Here is a 21,008-nt window from a genome sequence, read left to right as displayed (position 1 = left end):
GATAGGGAGCAGATTTCTTCAGTTGGGCAGGAATGATGCCGTCAGCACCAGGCGACTTGAAGGGCCTAAAGGAGACAATGGCCCAAACCAGGCGGCGCTTATTCAGCAAGCAGCCCCGGTCTCGAATGCAGGTTGCAATGCTTTCCAGAGCGGTGCTGCTAGATGCTGGGCTCGTCGGAAAATGGACGGCGAGAAGTAACTTCAGTGATCCCTCGCCGCTCATCGCTCAACGTCCCAATTCACCTCTTAGGTACCCTGAGGCGGGTTTTCCTTGCTGGAGAGAGGGCACCGTCACAAGCTGAGATGAAAGTGTCCACCAGTTCGTCGTTCGCTTCTTCCGATAAATCTAGATTTTCTCCTGGTGCCTTGGGGAGTAGGTTCAGCAGATTTCTGCAATATGCATCCCAGTCCGTCCTCCTCAGGTTCCTGTAGCAGAATCTCATTGGACAAGTTTCAGTGAGAGAGAACTGAATATACCTATGATCCGAGAAGGAGTGAGCATTTAGCACCCTCCAATTGGAGATTCGGTTTATCAGTGCAGAAGAAGCAAAAGTGAGGTCAAGTACCTCTTCTCTGGCTGCGGTAATGAAAGTGGGGTCCTTATGCCTGTTACAAATCAACCAGTCCGCGCTTAAAATGAAATCCAAAAGTTACTCACCTCTTGCATTGATGTTTGAACTTCCCAAGGTGTGATGGGAGTGCGGTTTTCCTGCGTTTGCTTCAGCCAGGGTTTCCCTTAGTAGCACCGGGGGTGGCTCCATCTCGTTGACATGCACTACAGAGACGGACATCAGCCATAGCTTTCCAGCAGGGCCTTCCAAGTCACCGTCACAATGCCTTCATTGCTGAAATCGGGCAAAGTAAATGAGTTAAGTTCGTTTCTGACGAGTATATAGGATCTTGGTTTACCTGTCCTGCTATACGCCACCAGTTTGTAGCTTTTCGTCCTAAGCCCAGAAATGCCGTTCCTGCTCAGCCGCGGCTCCTAAATCAGGACTATATCTGCTCCGCCTTGCTCAAGGTGGATTAATAGGTTGGCGGATGCCGCCTTGGAATGCTGAAGATTTATCTGAAGAATAATCGTAATCCAAGATTCTCTCCAGCAGGCCAAGGACAGTGGCCTCACTCTGCGAGGGGAAAAGCTTCTCCTCCTCCGCCCTGTCGAAGAACGACCCGGTAGAGAGTGTGATGAAGTCCACTCTCCAACGTGACGGATTCCACTTATTCCATGTTTCATGGAACTGTGGGCCTTTTTTCTCCCAGAACCTCCGGATGTTCAGGGGCATGTCCTCTGGCATCGGTTTGGTTGACCTTAAGAGCTACCTTCTCGAAACTGTAGGTGATGACCCTCTTTTCTTCTGCGAGACCTAGAGACCCCGCATTCAGTAGAATCAGCGCTTGCAGATAGGATCCCTCAGTCTTTTCCACCTTAACTACCCTCCAGTTGTGCGTTGGAAGTTTAGGATTGCAGTAGTGGAGGATTTCTTCCATCTCCTTCGAAGCAGAGAGTTCAGAAGAGAGCCAGACATGTGCTCGCGGACGCACAGGTAGATCCCTTTTAGCCCCAACTAACCTTGTCATGTCGGTCTCCATGCCGCGGGGATGAGGCTTAAGTGGTGAGTTAAACCCATGCTATGGAGATTTTTGTAAGGTCCTTCATTTAGACCGCTCAGTAAGGCTGGATTCCATTCGAAAACATGATGGTTCATACACCATTTCCAAATCGGAAACGTTTAATGCTCTACTCGAAACCCATTTTCCGGGTAGTAGAACTCTCTCTGAAGTAGAGAGTGGCATGAACAATAACGGTAGCATCGGTGGAACCTCTTGGTATAGCTGGTATATTGCTAGTCGGATAGTGACAAGGGAATCGATAAGGTTTTGCTTGTCTTCCTTTGAGAACTTTAAGTCCCCTGGACCTGGAATATATCCAGCAATGCTTAAAAAGGAGGAGACAGGCTTATTGAGGCCCTGAAAATGATCTTCACAGCCTTTCTTGCATTTGGTTATATACCATCCCAATGGCGACACCTAAGAGTAGTATTTATACCGAAACCAGGAAAAGCTGACTATTCCCTAGCAAAAAGTTTTAGACCAATCAGTTTGACATCGTTCATGTTGAAAAGTCTGGAACGAGTGGTGGAGAAACATATTCGAGTGGGGGTATTGCCGATAAGTCCACTTAGTAGAAATCAACACGCTTACCAGATTGGAAAATCGTGTGAAACAGCTTTACACGATCTTGTTAGCAAGATTGAAGCCGGGCTGGAAGCTGACGAATACACAATGGGCGTGTTCGTGGACATTGAGGGGGCTTTTTATAATGCCATTTTCGGCTCGATATGTTCTTCTGCCGAATGACACGGAGTTAATCAAGCCATTGTAAAATGGATATATTCCATGCTCTCTGAGGGGCTGTTAACCGCTGGAGAGAACAGTAACGAACAAATCACAGTGAGGGCCAAGCAAGGATGTCCCCAAGGGGGTGTTCTTTCTCCGCTGCTGTGGTGCTTCGTCGTAGACTCTCTATTAGTGGAGATGCAGGAACTCGGTTTTCACGTCCAAGCATTTGCGGACGACGTCTGTGCGCTAACATCGGATAAATCCTTAAGTAGGCTTTGCACGAAAGTGGAGAGGATTCTTGACAAAACCGATGACTGGTGCATGATACAAGGTCTTTCCGTTAATCCGAACAAAACAACCATAGTCTTGTTTACGAGAAAACGGAAATTGGATGGACTCAGTCTTCCAACACTGAAAGGTGTGACACTTGGTCTTTCCAACGAAGTTAAATATCTAGGAGTAATCTTGGATAAGAAGCTGACTTGGGAGACACACGTTTCACTGAAGGTGCATCGTGCATTGAAGATTTTTCAGCAATGCCGTAGAGCCTTTGGCAAAACCTGGGGTCTGAAACCTGATGTGGTCCTATGGATATACACAGCACTTATCAGACCAATCATCACTTACGCCTCTGTAGTCTGGTGGCGACGGAGCATGATTAAGTCCACAATCCGGGAACTATACAGGCTGCAAAGAAGTGTATGTTTATGCATCACGGGTGCCATGAGTACAACTTCTGGTGATGCCTTAAATGCTCTGCTTGATTTGCCCCTTTGGATCTTAAGATACAACAGGAAGCAATAAAAGCATGGTATAGACCATAAAAATGGTTTCTTGCACGAAGATGGAACTTCGGGACATAGAGAAATCTTTAAGTTGCTGTCGGGGCAGTATCCACTGTTTTTGGCACCTAAAGATGACCTGATACCCACAGTTTCATTTGGAAGGAAATTTGAAGTCAGATTTCCATTGCGTGAGCAATGGAGCAATCCAGAATGCATGCAGGGAGGTTTGACGGATATTTTCTTTACCGATGGGTCCAAGACTGAAATAGGGTCTGGAGCCGTATGGTACTTAAACGATAGTAATTAGTATCACTATGCTATGGGGGGAATGGCAACTGTTTTCCAAACAGAAGATTTTGCCACCTTAAAAGTAGCCGAATGGATAATCGAGAGGAGATGGAGCGGGAAACAGATTGGAGTCTTCAGTGACAGTCAGGCTGCATTGAAGGCCCTGTAGAACGCGAAGCAAACCTCAAAGATTGTTCAAGAATGTTAAAAGAAGCTTAATTCTGTCGCAAGACAAAACAGGCTTGTACTTATATGGGTTCCGGGACACTCCGGTGTTCAAGGAAACGAAATTGCCGACGAATTGGCAAACCGTGGATCAGCGGTGCCCCACAAGAGCCAGAGCCAATAATCGGAATCAGTCCCGCAGGAATCAAGAATTGGATCAGCGATTATGTAGGCAATCTACATAAAGAGCGATGGTCCGGTCTAGAACGCTGCAGAACTGCAAAGTGTTTTGTGACAAGTCCGAACAGAAAACTGTCAAACTTTCTACTAAAACTTAGAAGGAAAGACATTCGGATTGCGACGGGGGCTTAATCTTTAAAAATATGTTTACTTCAGTCACAATGCAGAATGACTGCGAAGGACGAAAAGGCTCTCTACAAGGTGTTTGCTTATTTGTCGTGATGTTGTATGTTAAAGCTTGGCTCGATTGCACAGTGGCGACCAAAGCACCTAACCAAGATTTGCGCTTCTTAGTGATGTTAAAAGAGTACGAAAAAGTTGACGCAGCAATTTCTAAAGCAAGTTTAGCCATCACTTGTGGTATTTATGTGAAGAGACAGTCCTTGTGTCCAGTGATACTGTGTGATGATGAAGTTGATAACCAAACTTAAAATAAAATGATTGTCAACTTCTCGTTATTACCTGTTGAAGGAAGCACTCAGTCAAAAGTGGTTTGGTAAGGTGAATTGACTTTTAGTGATATTAAATATTTTGTTGATTTTTACTTTTTTTGTTATTTTGCTCTTTTCAGACAAAACACGGGATGATTACGTATCACGACTGCAGATCCACAGTTTTCTAAAGGAAGATATATCTTCATGGGATAATAATGCTGCTTTTCTGGAAGCTAAAAGAAGAATATGTCATTTGAGAGTTGTGAATGATACTGCGTAAAGGGCTGTTAAATTAATACAAGATTTTAACGGACTTATCACAGATGAAGAAAAACAAAAACAATTCTTGCAGCGCTGTGTCCAGGAACATAGAAAATTGTATCCGGACTGTAAAAAAACTACTCCATGACTGATTGTTATTACTTTATGTTTTTAATTAAATACTAATGTTCATTTCATTTAAGTTTTACTGTTATTCACTTAATTTATTGCATTAATAGTGATTTTATTAGCAGACCGTAATATCAGGACAAAACACGATTTCTACTGAACTCAGTCGGCACTGGTTGCAATTACACTGTGGAACAAATTCAGGTTAGCAAAAATTAGGTCCATTCTGAGAGTGGCGGGTGAAAATAGAGGCGAAATTAGAAGACCCGTATCGCGCCGTTTTTTTATGTTAGTTCGAATTTTTTTTTAATCGGCCTTCGAAGTTTGCAGTCAAATGCCGATTTTCAGTACATTGTTTCATAAGTACCACAAAAATTTTCGAAATCAAATTTTTTAAAAATTGTAATTGTTGCACAGGTCTCTAGCAATAATTTGGCTTTTATAGATTGAAAAAATATCAATTAGTCGACGAGTTATAGCCAAAAAACCATATAAACAATTTTGCTCCGATTTCGAACTAATTTTTCGAATTTTTGCTAACCTGAATTTGTTGCACAGTGTTATCAAATGTCAATAAACCATGTGTTGATAAAATTTTATTCGAAACCTTATCCTGATCACATTAAATTGAAAAAAATCCATTTTTTAGAATAAATAACATCTTATAACATTTTGTGACTATTGCTGTGTGCTACTAGCAGAAACGTAACACTACTTGGAGCAGAGCAAAAAGTTGCTACAACGTTTTGCGCTATCTGCAATACTAAAGATCTTCTCAATTTGAGAGCAGTAGCGAAAATAAAAATTAAAACCACGAAATTGATTACGAACTATGGAACGTGTAACGATTTCAATCACTGCATGTAATAGGTTTCATAGGTACACTTACAGTTAACACCTTTCGCAATTTTCTTCCGGTACACAGGAAGAAGTATGGTAACACAAGATAGATCAAAGCTGTTAAATGACCGCAATCAAATTTTTGATAGAACATATTCAAATGTCCTCGGTGCTCCGAAAATTATGCTTCATTCATTACTTTTATATGTTACTTTAAGTAAATAATGACTAAATCAAAAATATAAAAGCATGAAACGTAAATACAACATTGGCCTTTCCAGGTAACTCAAAATTTCGGTCTTTCTAGTGTTAAACCCCTTACACCATAAATAAAGGATACTCGAACGGGCAATGAACGCGCGAGTTATGCAACCAATTAAAGTCGCACAAACAAATAACATAATTGTACAAAAAGCCAAAGCTGGACAAACAAATAAGCTTATGCATGGAAATGTTGATAACGACGAGATCAGCATACTCATGCAGAGGTACTTGAACCAAGATCAAATTTCAAAAGCATAAACAACGGAAGCGTCGCCGTCGCTCCCGTTGCTCGATCAACAATTTATGAAAAAAACGAAATGGGCATTTGCATATGCCAAAGCAAAGTTATGTAACCAATTAAAGTCGCACAATAATCATGCAGAGGTACTTGAACCAAGATCAAATTTCAAAAGCATAAACAACGGAAGCGTCGCCGTCGCTCCCGTTGCTCGATCAACAATTTATGAAAAAAACGAAATGGGCATTTGCATATGCCAAAGCAAATTATAGATTCAGTCTTAAGATTCAATTGTAACCGGACAGAAGTCCAAGTTCTAAAACTAATAAAGAAACTCACGATATCTAAAGATGTCTAGTGAATAAAATTTGTTCTTTCAACAAAATATAATTAGTCTAAGTTCTAAAACTAATAAAGAAACTCACGATATCTAAAGATATCTAGTGAATAAAATTTGTTCTTTCAACAAAATATAATTGGCGCAGTCGAAATCGGACAAATACGTTCAGAATTAACCAAAGTTAATCCGCGAAAAAATTTTTAATTTAAACCACAATGGAAGCAGAGATGGATAAATTAAGAGCAGTATTGCTTCAACAGGAAGGAGAGTTGAACCTATTAAGGCAACAAAATCAACAACAACAACAACAACAACTGCAACAACAACAGCAGCAACAACAACAACCACAATATCAAGAGCAACAACATCAACAACAACAACAACCAATCCAGTGGCTGTCAAACAAAGATATCATCCAGCAGTTTCGCCAGCTAAGGCAGCTCGACGACCAACATGATGTGTTAGCTTTTATAAAATCTGTGGAGTTCCTCATGACATTATGCCAGGGAAACGCATTGCTGATCCAGTTTGGCACTAGCATCGTCGCTAATGAAAAGGTGTCGGGAACAGCAGCAAATTTCATCAGACAATTGGGGATGGAGCCTAGCTGGGACCAAATGAAGACCAAACTGATGGAGCAAATGCGACCCAGGATGACCTACGAGGACGTATTCGATAGATGCAGATTCATCAAAGTGAGTAGTTTAAGAGATTTGTTCCAAGAGTTTGAGAAAGCAAAGTGCGAAATAAATAAAATATATATGTTCGACGAATCCAAACCAGCCATGTATGAAAATGATAAAGTAGATAGAGATTTGTTAAACATGCTAACGAACAAAATAGACACTCCATTCAGGATTCATGTCGATCAGGGCATATCTATGCATGCTTTACAAACGAAATATTCAAATATTAAAGCACTGGACGACCCCAGAGCTATTTTACAGAGGTATAGAAAAAATTCGAACAATACCTATAACAAACAGGCTAACACTAACACTAGCACCACTCATAAAAACGCAACCCAGAATAATCAGTTTGCTAGTAATAATAACAATACCAAACAGAATCAGGGTGGCCGGCCAAACACCAATAATAACGCCGGCCCACCTCAGAGTGACCAAGTCAACCAACAGTCGTATAACAGGTCACAACCCACCCAAAACCCAAATTTTAAACCTAACTATAACAACAAGGGTAACAGCTCAAAACAGACAAGAATGTCTCATATGAGCGTTGACACTCAAAAGAATGATCCCATACCCATGGAGATTGGGACTTTAGAAGAAAATCAGACAGAAGAAGAAGAGGAAGAACAGGTAAATTTTTTGATTCCTTGCCTAGAGCAACCTTACCCATAATAGTGTGGACAATAGGAAAAGAAAAAATTAAATGCTTAGTCGACACTGGTGCGACAACAAGCATCTTAAAATCAAGAATTCTCGAATTTCAATACCCCAAAACAGAACTCACCAAACCATGCTCTTATAAAACTCTTAACGGCATTAATGTCGTGAAATACACCGTAACAACACCACTTCCAAAGGAGATACCCTACTCGGGGACACTACAGTGGAAACTTATAGATCTCTCAAACAAAAATTTCTCGGCAATAATAGGCCAAAATTTCTTAAAAGCCTTCAATGCTCAAATCAACAACACAGAGCGATATGTACAATTACTCGATAGAAAATTTTATTTTTTGGATTACGAATACCCAGAAGCAATGCACAATGCTTGTGCTCTGCAACCCGTGAACAGAGAAGAAATACGAGATCGCTTCAACCTCGCTCATTTAAATGACGAGGAACGTCGAGCCGTCGAAACCCTATTCGCGGAATCTGACGACTTATTTTTTCAAGAGGGGGACGTTTTGTCAGCAACAAACCAGATTTCCCACGAAATAATTACCACAGTGGATAGGCCTTTATATTCTAAAATATATAGATATCCCCAAATACATGAAAAAGAAATAAATAGACAGATAAAGGAAATGCTTGAGCAGAACATAATAAAAAAGAGTAACTCACCCTACAACAGTCCCTTATGGATCGTCGAGAAAAAACTAGATAATTCAGGGTCAAAAAAGTTCAGAATCGTCATCGATTACCGTAAATTAAACGAATTCACGGTCGATGACAGATTTCCAATCCCTAATCTAAACTCTCTATTGGATAAATTAGGTAGATCCCAATATTTCACAACCCTCGATCTGGCGAAGGGTTTTCACCAAATTCTCGTAAGAGAGGAAGACAGACCAAAAACGGCATTTTCAACACCGTCAGGTCACTATGAGTTTGTCAGAATGCCGTTCGGACTAAAAAATGCTCCATCGACATTCCAGAGGCTCATGAATGAAGTCTTGAAAGATCATATTAATGACAACTGTGTCGTCTACATGGACGACATATTAATTTTTAGCACTTCCCTTCAGGAACATATGACCACCCTAAGGAAAATATTTAGAACCTTGAAGGAGGCAAATTTGAAAATTCAAGTAGATAAGTGTGACTTTCTTAAGAAAGAAACACAATTTCTTGGCCACATCCTGACCACTTACGGTATTAGACCGAACCCAGACAAAGTAAATATTATACAAAATTTAAAATTACCCAAAACGGCAAAACAGATTAAATCATTCCTGGGAATGACAGGATTTTACAGAAAGTTCGTTAGGGATTATGCAAAAATAGCATTCCCCATGTCAAGGTATCTGAAGAAAAACGAGACGATCAACACTGACGACCCAAGCTATATAGCTGCATTCGAAAAGTTGAAGACACTAGTTACAAACAGTCCAGTCCTACGATACCCAAATTTTTCCAAGAAATTCACTGTCACTACAGACGCCAGTAATTTCGCGGTGGGAGCAGTGCTATCTCAAGAGAGCCACCCAATCGCATATGCATCCCGAACATTAAATCAACATGAATGCAACTACTCGACTATAGAGAAAGAGCTTCTAGCCATAGTGTGGGCCGTAAAGTACTTTCGACCGTATGTTTATGGTAGAGAATTCGACCTCGAGAGCGATCACCAACCCTTAAAATGGCTGATGGCTAAATATACGGGCAAAGATATAAGCCCAAGACTGCAGAGATGGCTCATTAATCTAGGGGAGTACAAGTTCCATATAGAATACATAAAAGGAAAAAATAATAATATTGCTGATTTTTTGAGTAGGATTAAAGAAGACGAAATTAACCTAATGGAGGTCGAATCAACAGACGAAGAAGACAACAAATCCCTGACTGAAACGGTTCACTCTAAAGAAGAGGATCAGGGTTTTAACATGCCCATACTAGAAACGGCAGTCAACAGATTCAAAACACAAATAATTTTCACAGAAAAGAAACCCAACACCATAGTACAAGTGTTTGGCAGAAAGAGAATTTATATTAGCAAAAAAGACTTGGAAAACAACCAAGCAGTAAACATCCTCAGACGAGAAATAACAGCAGGAAAGATAGGAGTTTTCTCACACCCAAGCGACCATGAATTTTACCAATTTCAAAAAATATTAACAAAGGAATACACTTCCAATCCAAAAGTAAGGTTCGTAAAATGTACCAGGTTCGCTACAGACATAGAGTCTGAAGATGAGTTGCACACCCAAATAGCTCTGTTTCATAAAAACGAGAGTGGCCATTGCGGGATAGTTGCTACCTATCAGAAACTTAAACTTAAAATTTACCATCCCAATCTAAAAACACATATCCACAGAATAATAAATAATTGCGACGTTTGCAGTGGTGGGAAATATGATAGGAAACCCATTAAAAACAACTTCCATCTAACAGAAACACCAAAAACCTGCAATGAGATAATACATGTGGACACATATGTGAATTCAAAACAATCTTTCATAATATTCATTGATAAATTCTCAAAACACGCCACTTGCTTGCCACTGACCGATAGAAATAGTATCACAATAGTAGAACACATTCAACAGTTCTTGTCCATTAAAGGGAAAGTCCAGAAATTTGTCTTCGACAACGAATTCAATAGCTTGAACGTCAGGGAATTCCTGGAAAAAGAAGGCATAGAATACCACTCAACAAAGCCAAATAGTCATACTGGCAATAGCGATGTCGAAAGACTTAATAATACATTGACAGAGAAAATTCGTACACTAAATATAGAAGAGAAAAGACCCATAATTGAACAAATGGCCAGAGCTGTATACTTTTACAACAATACACACCACACCACCACAAAATCTACACCGTTCGAAGTACAAAACCATAAAGTCGATCACAAAGAATTATATGACAGAATGTCAGCACAAAAAGCTGAAAAAATAGCAAAGCTAAACAATAACAGGGAAACTTACATAGAAACCAGAACAGAAGAATTTATAAAAAATTACAAAAACTTAAGACACAAGGAAGAACCCAAATTTAGGAAAACAAAATTACAAAACATCCATACAACAAACATTAAAAGACCTACAAAATTTTCAGATAACGCTGACACTCCTCATCATGTGCCTGCTGCCAACATTGTCGACGGCAATGATCAACATAACCCCGATCCAGGCTGAAACCGGATTCATATCGCTGGGGGAAAGTACGGTGGAGCTGGTTAGCGAATTCAAAATGGTCCTACATATAATAAGTCCAAAAGAAATATTAGAATTAACCAACATAATCCAGAATAATACGAAAATTCTGGTTAAGAAAGATAGGCAATTTTTTCAACAAATGTATGATATAAAGATTTATTGGAAATTGTAAGGATTTCTAAATTAATAACTTAAAATACATTTATGTTATTTTAATTTAAATTCATTTACACGAAACCACTATGAGAGAATCCCAGGACAGTACTATGTATTTAAAATGTAAAAATAAGAACTTTCATTATGTAGGATTATTTATTTACTACGCTTTTTTCTATATTAGGCATCGGAAATTGCATTAATTCAAGTAGCTGAATTCAATTGGGGCTTAATAATATTACAATGCACTTTGGCTAAACGAATGCCAAAAATAATAAATTTGGTATATCATAGACATATATCGTCACAGTTTCGACCGAATCCATCACACTATAGAAATGGCTGACCATCCACGTCCTTCTCGAGGCAACCATCCCTGAAGTTCAGCTGGTTCAGTTCGCCGTTGAGTTATTAATAACTAAGTCAATGAACTAAATTAAAATCATAAGAATTATTGTTAAAATATAGAATAAGCAATTTGTAATTTGAGTTCATTAGAGTTACTATTAAAATATAGAATAAGCAAATTGTAATTAAATTGAGTTCATAATATACAGAATAAGCAATTTTACAATAAATTTATTATCATATTACCGATTGCCGAATTAACAAAAACTTGTAAAATGCTAATTAAGCAATATTAACATTATTGAGGAATTGATTTAGTTAGTATTTAATGCAGAATAAGCAATTTTGTAATTAAATTAAAAGTTTCATTTTTAAACACTTTTAATAAAAGAATCAGTTGTAATTCAGAGGTGAAAGAAAGTAGTGTATTGTTTTTTTTCTATCCTTTAAAAGATAGGAACATAACTGGCGCAGTCGGCTTAAGCCTGGTGGACGACTTCGATTTACAGTAAAAACAATTCCTGAAGGACTGTGAGGGAACATCACAGAAGCAGTACGAAAATAACTTCGAGGGAATATCGAAGGAAAATTTAAAGTACCCCCTGAAGGACTGTGAGGGCACATCACAGAAAAGCGTTTTGAAGAAATATCGAATATCGGAGAATTTCAATTCCTTACCACCAGGAGCACCATGTTCAAAATCGTGCTCTTAATTTGGTGAGTAAAAATGGTGATGCGTATAAATAATTATATATAATAAAAACAAAAACAAAAAATTATTACAAACAGGCTTGTACAGCCTTAACTAAATACAACAAACTGAGATTCCTATCGAAGGACCCTCCAGTATAACAGAAACTCAAATCTGCGATTCCGTAGCCTTAAAGCCGGACCCTCCAGGTTAGAAGAGCCTATAAAAAAAAAACTTTATTATTATTATAAACAGGCTTGTACAGCCTTAACCAAATACAATAAACTGAGGTTGCTATTGAAGGACCCTCCAGTATAACAGAAACTCAAATCTGCGAAAACTAACTAATAACTTATTATTAGAGCTTAAAATGCATAGATATTCTTTTTTTTACTTGAGGTTCAACATGGTTAATACAACTAATACCACTGAAAAAACACTTAATATTATATCCATTAATGTGAATTCCTTAATCACAAAACCTAGAGGTATGATCTTGATAAGTTCTTCACACTAAACCTATCGACATATTATATTTAAAGCGTTTTTCAGTAAGAGCGTTTCAACCTTTTTTTTTGAATTAAACACAAACGGTTTGACTTTTTTAACTAATTTTTTTTATTATCGAGTTTGAACATATACATTTAAGTATGAAATTCGATTTCTTTTGCATGACCACCGCGTGCGCGTTTTACGAAGTCCAATCGTTGAACCCAATTTTCGTTCAATATTGGCTCTGAGCTCACAAATCGTCGCCGGCTTGTTACTGTAGACCAATGACTTCACATAACCCCAAAGAAAATAGTCTAGAGGCGTCAAATCACACGAGCGCGGCGGCCATTCGACCGGTCCATTTCTGGAAATAATGCGCTCATCGAACTTACTCTTCAACAAATCAATTGTAGCGGGTGCTGTGTGGCTTGTGGCCCCGTCCTGTTGAAACCACATGTCGTCTAAGTCCATACCATTCAATTGCGGCCAAAAATAATCGTTTATCATGTCGCGGTATCGATTTCCATTCACAGTAACGTGGCGATCGTTCTCGTCAACGAAAATATGGGCCAATTACGCCGTCGGCATGTAAACCGTTTCAAACAGTGATTTTTTCGGGATGCAACGGTGCCTCATGAATCACGTGTGGATTGCTTTCTGCCCAGTAACGCATATTTTGCTTGTTGACAAAGCCATTGAGCCAAAAGTGAGCTTCATCACTGAAGATGATTTTTTGGAACAGAACGATATTTTCATAAAAACAACAGAACGATTATTTTCATAAAAAATTTGCACGATTTGCAATCGTTGCTCAAGTGTGTAGCGTTCCATGATGAAATGTATACTAATGAAGTTTACAAATGACAAGCGAAAAATAAAAAATATTGCGTCGTTCGCCCTCCCTATCGGAAAAAAGTTGAAGCGCACCTATTGAAAAACGCTATATATGTATACCTATTTCTACCGATGGCGGTCAAATGACTGCCTTGAAATAAGCATTATAATCTTTTCCAGTTGAATGTAATTATTTCAGAATTTAGCATAAACAATAAACACAAAATAATTATAATATAATATTTAAAAAACATTTATTTTTCGGGCTTTAGGAGTACATTTTTAGAAAGAAGGCTCAATCAACTGAATGTGAAGGAATTCTGATCGTTTCCTTCACATTCATCTTCGGAACTGGAGAATAATCTCATTCTTTTTCGACCCCTACGAGTGTTCACAATGTTCTCATCCTCATTATCCGTAGCGTATAGCTCAGAGTCAGTGTCTAATGGATCATATATGCTATCCCCACTCCCAGAATTCTCTTCTCCATCTACTTCAGAGCATAGTTCACTTATATTATTTATTTCTTCCAGCAATTTGCATTAACATTTTAGGGCTAATTGTTTTGAATTTGTAATTCGAAAATTCACCAATAATAAAATGCAGAAATGAGTACTTACTATTTTTATTTGTTTATTACCCAAACTTTGCAGCCTATTTTATTATTACAAATATAACTTATTTGTAATGCCGCTTACAGAGCCAGTAATCTAATTTGAATGATCGTTATTTTGCCTCAACTCGTGAGTTACCAGCAGTCGCTCTGTCCTTGCATAAAATAAACTGCAAGCATGGCGTTTTCCTAGAACACAATCGCATGACATTTTCTTGGAAAACTACTGTTTTTGTGTTAAGTTTGAGATTTCAATGCAGATAACTTCATAAAATTTCATTGGTGTATTCAAAAAGTATCGCAAATTTCGTGGTTTTTCAAAAATTAATTTATTTATTCATTAATATCTATTTTGTCCCCATCAAATTAATCCCCATTAGATGTTATGCACTTGTGCCAACGTTTTTTCCAATATTCGAAGCACTTCAAAAAAGCGTTTTTTTTATCTTGTTCAGCTCCTCCTTCGATGCCGTCTTTATCTCGCCAATCGTAGCGTAGCGTCGACCTTCCATGGGCCTCTTCAGTTTCGGAAACAAGAAAAAGTCACAGGGGGCCAGATCTGGGTAATACGGTGGCTCTGGTATCATTAGTGTGTTGTTTTTGGCCAAAAAGTCGCGCTCAAGCAACGATGTGTGAGCACGCACGTTGTCGTGATGCAAGAGCCAATTTTTGTTCTTCCACAAATCCGGATTTCTGGCGGATTGCTTCGCGCAAATTACGCATAACTTGCAGGTAATATTCCTTATTGACCGTTTTACTCTGTGGGCAGATTTCATGATGCACATTGCCCCTGCAATCAAAGAAACCGAACTTGGCGCGCTTTTTTCGGTCTTGGTTCGTGCGGTAGCTTCCATTGAGATGATTGAGCTTTGGTTTCAGCGTCATATCCATGAACGATTCGTCACCAGTTATGACCCTCTGAAGTAAATTTGGGTCATCACGGACAGAGTCCAACGTCTCATTAGCAATGTTCATGCGATGCTGCTTTTGGTCGAAATTGAGCAGCTTTGGTACAAATTTGGGGCGACCCGTTTCATGTCGGAATCATTGAAAAAATCGAATGGCACGAGCCAATCATGTCTAAGTCCTCAGCAACTTCTCTAACGGTGATTCGACGATTAGCCAATACCGTTTTCTTCACTTCATCAATTTTTTCGTGTGTTGTTGAAGTGATCGGGGTAAGGCACGCTTTTCGTCGTTCACATCTTTTCGGCCTTCTGAGAACATTTTGTACCACCGATAAACGCTGCTTTGGTCCAAAGTAGCTTCTCCGTATGACAGAGTCAATATTCGGAATGCATCCGCGCACTTAACTTGGTTTTTACAGAAAATTTTATACAGGTTCTTTGATGCATCTTTTCGAATAGTTAAAAATCGAAGACGACCCGAAACACGTGCAAGCAAAGCGGCTGTCAACAATTAACTGAACATTCGAAGTGAGAGACATAAGTTTCAACATAACGCCACAAAAAAATCGAAATTCGAATATACGTAACATGCGAAAATTCAAAATGCGCGATACTTATTGAACACACTTCGCATATTCTAGCGGTCAAAAGACCGCTCAGGCTAGACAACGGTAGAGTACATATCATTATCAGGAAAAACGAAAGAAGAAGAGAAATATATATTGAAACATTAAACAGCTATATATTATAGAAAAAGTCGTGCAGTCTCAAAAGCGGTCATTTGACCGCTCTGGTAGGTTTAGTGTTACATCGTTCTATTGAACGAAAGCACAGACTTTGGTTCAGTACCTATATTCTAATACGCAAGGATAGAGCTAATTCATAAATACATAAACGTTACAAGCATCGGAAAAATGTCATGTTTAGAATCTTGTATTATAAAAATACCTACTGCAGATTAAAAATCATTATATGTCGTAGCTGTTTACTACCCAAGTGGTAATAACAATGATCATTTCGAGATGGATTTTAATATTTTATTTCAAAACTTGTGGCTAGAAAATCCCGACAATCTCTTCCTAATCGCGGGAGACCTAAATAGTAAACATGGTAACTGGGGAATGCAACTAGCAACCAAAAAAAAAGAAATTCTTCATACTATAAATGGATTGAAGAACACCAAATTAAATATCGCTGGGAACTTTACGCTTCAGCGCCATCTTTCCCCAGATCCAACTCTTTTCTTGAAGTAGGTATGTATAATAGATTCCAGACTATCTTTTAAATACTACGAATTCTCTCAGAAACTATGATTATAGGAGAACAAATTGGGATAAATTCAAACGCAAAATCATACAGAAATTATCATATGATTCTCTGGTACCCAAAGAAAGAAATTTAGAAAATACAGAAATAGGCGTTCATTTAAACGCACTATCTAATATAATATTGAAGAATATGTTCCTAAATTTCCGAAAATTGACACATATAAAATATACCACAATACTATCATCATAAAATTGCATAAAGAAAAAAGTAGTATTCTCTCTGCAATAAAAAAAAACACAATAGAAGAGAAATAATACTCCGGGACGAAATACTATCACAGCTTAAAGGTAGGCTTAAATTAATTGAGGTTTTACTATATTAAAAGAAAACATAAACTTATTATCGAATTACTACTATAAAAGAAAGCTGACTGCAAACTCGTTGGACATGTTTAAAAAAATGTAAAAAAAAGTTTTTTGAAATTAAAAACAAATTTGATATTTTGGATTACACAAAAGCTACATTTAACGAAAATAGGAAATCAAATATGCTAGAAGACAATCAGACCATAATTACTTCGCCACTTCGGGCACAATAACCGATATTTTCACGAACCTTCCAGCAAACCTGTCATCTGGCCTGGATAACATAAATAATTAATATTGTTCTAAAAAATTTACCATATATAATGACGTAAGAATGTTGCTCGCTGATTAATAATATGTTGAATAGCGCTTATTTTCCCCAAAATTGGAAAAAGGCGAAAAACATCGTTATACCCAAAAGAGACAAAGATCATAAGCCTTCTCCCTAATATCAGCAAGGTATATGAAGCTCTCATAAATAATAATATAAACAAATTTTGTGTAGAAAATAAACTTGAAAGTGAAATACAGCTTGGTTTTAAACACAGACATCTACCACTCAAGCAATTCAGTGTCTCGTCTCATACATAAACTGGAACTAGCATAAAAAATGTTGCACAGGTGCATGTCTGATTGATTTAGAAGCTGCCTTTGATAGACTATGGATAAAACGTCTAATATTTTAACTAATTAAATGCAAATTCCCTTTACATCTGTTGATGTTTATTTACAATATGATCTACAATAAAGAATATTTAGGAATAAACCTGGACAAGTTTTTATACTTCAATCAAATCACGCAAATCAACAGTTGGAGCGGGCCACAAGGGCATTCTTTTTATATAAACAATTATTCTCTTCATGACACATATCCTCTAAAATGAAAATAATCATGTACCAATGTATAATGCGACCTATAATTACATACAGTGTTCCCATATGGTTCAACATATCTACATCCTTCAAGGAAACGCAAATGTCTCAGAGCATGCACGTCAATATACAGAACTTCACATAATGATTACACAAAATACTATTCTAATAGTCACCTCTATAAAATATCTGAAGTTCACAGAATAGATAATTACATGATTAATCTCATAAAGAAGAGCATACAAAGACGCCTAAACTGCAATATGAACAATCTCATAAATGGCTCATTCTACACTAACGAAGAGTACATAAACAACTCTCCGGAACTATGATTTATCCCCCTGAGGCCTTGATCTTCTTCTTAATTGGCGCGATAACCGCTTACGCGATTTTGGCCGAGTTGAACAAAGCGCGCCAGTCGTTTCTTTCTCGTGCTAACCGGCGCCAATTGGACACACCAAGTGAAGCCAAGTCTTTTTCCAGCTGATCTTTCCAACGCAGAGGAGGCCTTCCTCTTCCTCTGCTACCACCAGCTAGCACCGCATCGAATACTTTCAAAGCCGGAGCGTTTGCATCCATTCGGACGACATGACCCAGCCAACGTAGCCGCTGGATCTTTATTCGCTGCGCTATGTCTATGTCGTCGTAAAGCTCATACAGCTCATCGTTCCATCGTCTGCGATATTCGCCGTTGCCAACGTGCAAAGGTCCAAAAATCTTACGCAGAATCTTACTCTCGAACACTCCAAGCGTCGCTTCATCGGATGTTGTCATCGTCCAAGCTTCTGCGCCATACGTTGGGACGGGCATAATGAGAGTATTGTAGAGTGTTAGTTTTGTTCGCCGAGAGAGGACTTTACTACTCAGTTGCCTACTTAGTCCAAAGTAGCACTTGTTGGCAAGAGAGATTCTACGTTTAATTTCAAGGCTGACATTGTTATCGAAGTTAATGCTGGTTCCTAAATAAACGAAGTCTTTTACAACCTCGAAATTATAACTGTCAACAGTGACGTGGGTGCCTATACGCGAGTGCCCCGACTGTTTGTTTGAAGACAGGAGGTACTTCGTTTTGTCCTCGTTCACCACCAGACCTATTCGCTTTGCCTCTTTATCCAGTTTGGAGAAGGCAGAACTAAGAGCGCGGTTGTTAAGGTCAATGGTGTCAATATCATCGGCATACGCCAGTACTTGTACGCTCTTATAAAATATTGTGCCTGAACGATTAAGTTCTGCGGCTCGTACGATCCTCTCCGACATTAGGTTAAAGAATTCACAGGACAGCGAGTCACCCTGTCTGAAACCTCGTTTGGTATCAAACGGCTCGGAGAGGTCCTTCCCAATTCTGATGGCGCTGCTGGTGTTGAGAAACGTCATCTTCCATAGCCGTATTAGTTTTGCGGGGATACCAAATTCAGACATCGCGGCATACAGATAACTCCTCTTCGTACTGTCGAATGCAGCTTTGAATTCGACGAAAAGATGGTGTGTGTCGATTCTCCTTTCATGGGTTTTTTCCAAGATTAGGCGTATTGTGAATATTTGGTCGATGGTAGACTTTCCAGGTCTAAAGCCCGACTGATAAGGTCAAATCAGTTGGTTGACGGTGGGCTTCAGCTTTTCACACAATACGCTCGCTAGAACCTTTTAGGCGATATTTAGAAGACTAATCCCGCGGTAATTGGCACAGATTGCAGGATCGCCCTTATTATGGATTAGGCAGAGCACACTTAAATTCCAATCGGCAGGCATGCTTTCCGGCCTTGATCTATCTTGACAAAAACAAATTGGTGCAAAATGATGAGGCTCTATCGATATTACTCCACAGATACCGCAGAGCTAAAGATAAATCGATAAACTCCTCTAAACCTAACGGAAATGAGCTTAGATTCGATATGACTGTTTAGGCCACACCCTAAAGTCTCATAAATGTTTAGGCACCCTAATGTTAATTGCGCCTACCGTTCCGACTGTTGCAAACCACCGGTTCCAGTCGCTGCAACGTTAAAGCCGTTAACCTTGGCATTTCCCCGCCGAACAGTTAAAACGTTTACCGTGTTAAACGCTGTTCGGCGAGGTTACTTTCGATTTTTCTAACCCAATGACCAGGACGTGTCAGCCGACCAAGGTAATTATAATTTCATACCATCGTGTATTGTATACTATTAATACATAAACTAGTATGTAACAGCCGAAAATCGGGTGGGCTTTTTCCCCACGGAAAGTAAACAGCATATGTGACCCTTTTATATATTAAAAGTTATGATGATTAGAAAAGTGTATATTTTTATTCATATGTAATATGTAAAAACTTATGCATATAACATTTTTAAAATTTTTTTCAGTTGGGGACTATGTTCATGAATACATATTTATTAGTAAAGAGAACAAAACAAAACAATTATTGAGAATCCAAATGTATACAATGCTGTGCTCATTAGAAAGAGAGCTAAACAAAGCAAACGTACTCATATATATGCGTATATGTGTGTGTCATCCCGCTTTGCATAGACACCGCTGTTATCAATATGAAAATTTTGATAACTTTACACGCAAATATTTCATGAACAAATTAACCAACTTTAATTTTTATAATTTTCCGGAAATATGCTCATCAAAACCTTTCTTTTGATATATATTTCATATCTGTACATATTGTAGTTTAGTCAGAATAAGCACCATGTTTTAAAATAATACTATAGATAACTCCGTGTTATTATATATTGTATGATATTGAAACATTTATATTTACATACATACAAATATTAAAAAAAACTGATAATAGCTCGAAATTGACACGCCTCTTACTTTTCTTTTTCTTTAAAACATATCATCGGAGCGACCGTGGAGGCCCCTCATTTTTAAGCTTCTCACCTGCGTAGCCCTAAGATGAGAACAATGACTATAACTTTCAATGAACGTAAAGCTTTAGAAGACATTAAACGCCAAAATTTTTGATGGCAAAAGGACAGCAGGGACAGCACCTTAGAATATCAAGGTATAGCTGTCCGGTCAGGCGATGCCGAGCTCGAAATACATAATATTTATATACCCCCTGTCACCTGCTTCCCGGCAGGATATCTCCCTGATATTGGTGCGCTCATCAGGGGAGAAAGCCGATTGGTAGTAGGTGACTTTATCGCGCATCACGATCTTTGGCATTCAAGCCTGCCAAATGATCGTAGGGGACAGCTATTGGCAGAGCACTCCCCCCCCCCCACTAGGGTAGTGGGCATTTGCAGCAGCTCGCCTGACATCACAATTGCTAGCGCAGGTCTGATAAATAGCATAACCTGGCGACCTATGCTATCGCTTGCATCAGACCACTTGCCCATTATCAACTCGATCGAGAAACCTGCCGACTTTGTTTCCGCGGATCACCGGTCATACAACAACTTTAACAAAGCTGATTGGACCAGATTCCCGGAATTTACTGAGGACATCTTCGCAGCCCTACCCATTCCCACCTGAAGCAGCTGTTCTGGCGAACGAGCGTGATCCCCTACGCCAGGCCGATCCCGGGGATCCTCGAATAAAGGACCTCAATTCGGAGATCCGGCAACTGGTA

General features: G+C 38.8%; 1 protein-coding gene across 1 annotated transcript; it reads left to right on the top strand.

Annotated features, from left to right (window-relative positions):
- The first annotated feature begins 6,524 nt into the window (after positions 1 to 6,524).
- On the top strand, positions 6,525 to 11,066 carry LOC128870296 (uncharacterized). The gene is made up of 2 exons (XM_054112901.1): positions 6,525 to 7,022; positions 10,794 to 11,066. Exons 1-2 carry the CDS (start codon positions 6,543 to 6,545, stop codon positions 11,064 to 11,066), a joined length of 753 nt encoding a protein of 250 aa, XP_053968876.1. The 5' UTR covers positions 6,525 to 6,542.
- The last annotated feature ends 9,942 nt before the right edge of the window (positions 11,067 to 21,008 follow it).

The sequence above is a fragment of the Anastrepha ludens genome, chromosome X, assembly GCF_028408465.1.
Source record: "Anastrepha ludens isolate Willacy chromosome X, idAnaLude1.1, whole genome shotgun sequence".
Classification (NCBI taxonomy): Eukaryota; Metazoa; Arthropoda; class Insecta; order Diptera; family Tephritidae; genus Anastrepha; species Anastrepha ludens.
Note: the sequence above shows the minus strand (reverse complement) of the source record. Positions and strands in the feature narration are given on the sequence as shown.

Coding starts and splice junctions, on each gene's coding strand:
- LOC128870296 (XM_054112901.1), top strand. CDS start 6,543: ATGGAAGCAGAGATGGATAAATTAAGAGCAGTATTGCTTCAACAGGAA. Junction 7,023..10,793: donor ATAGATGCAGATTCATCAAA/GTGAGTAGTTTA, acceptor CAAAATTTTCAG/ATAACGCTGACACTCCTCAT.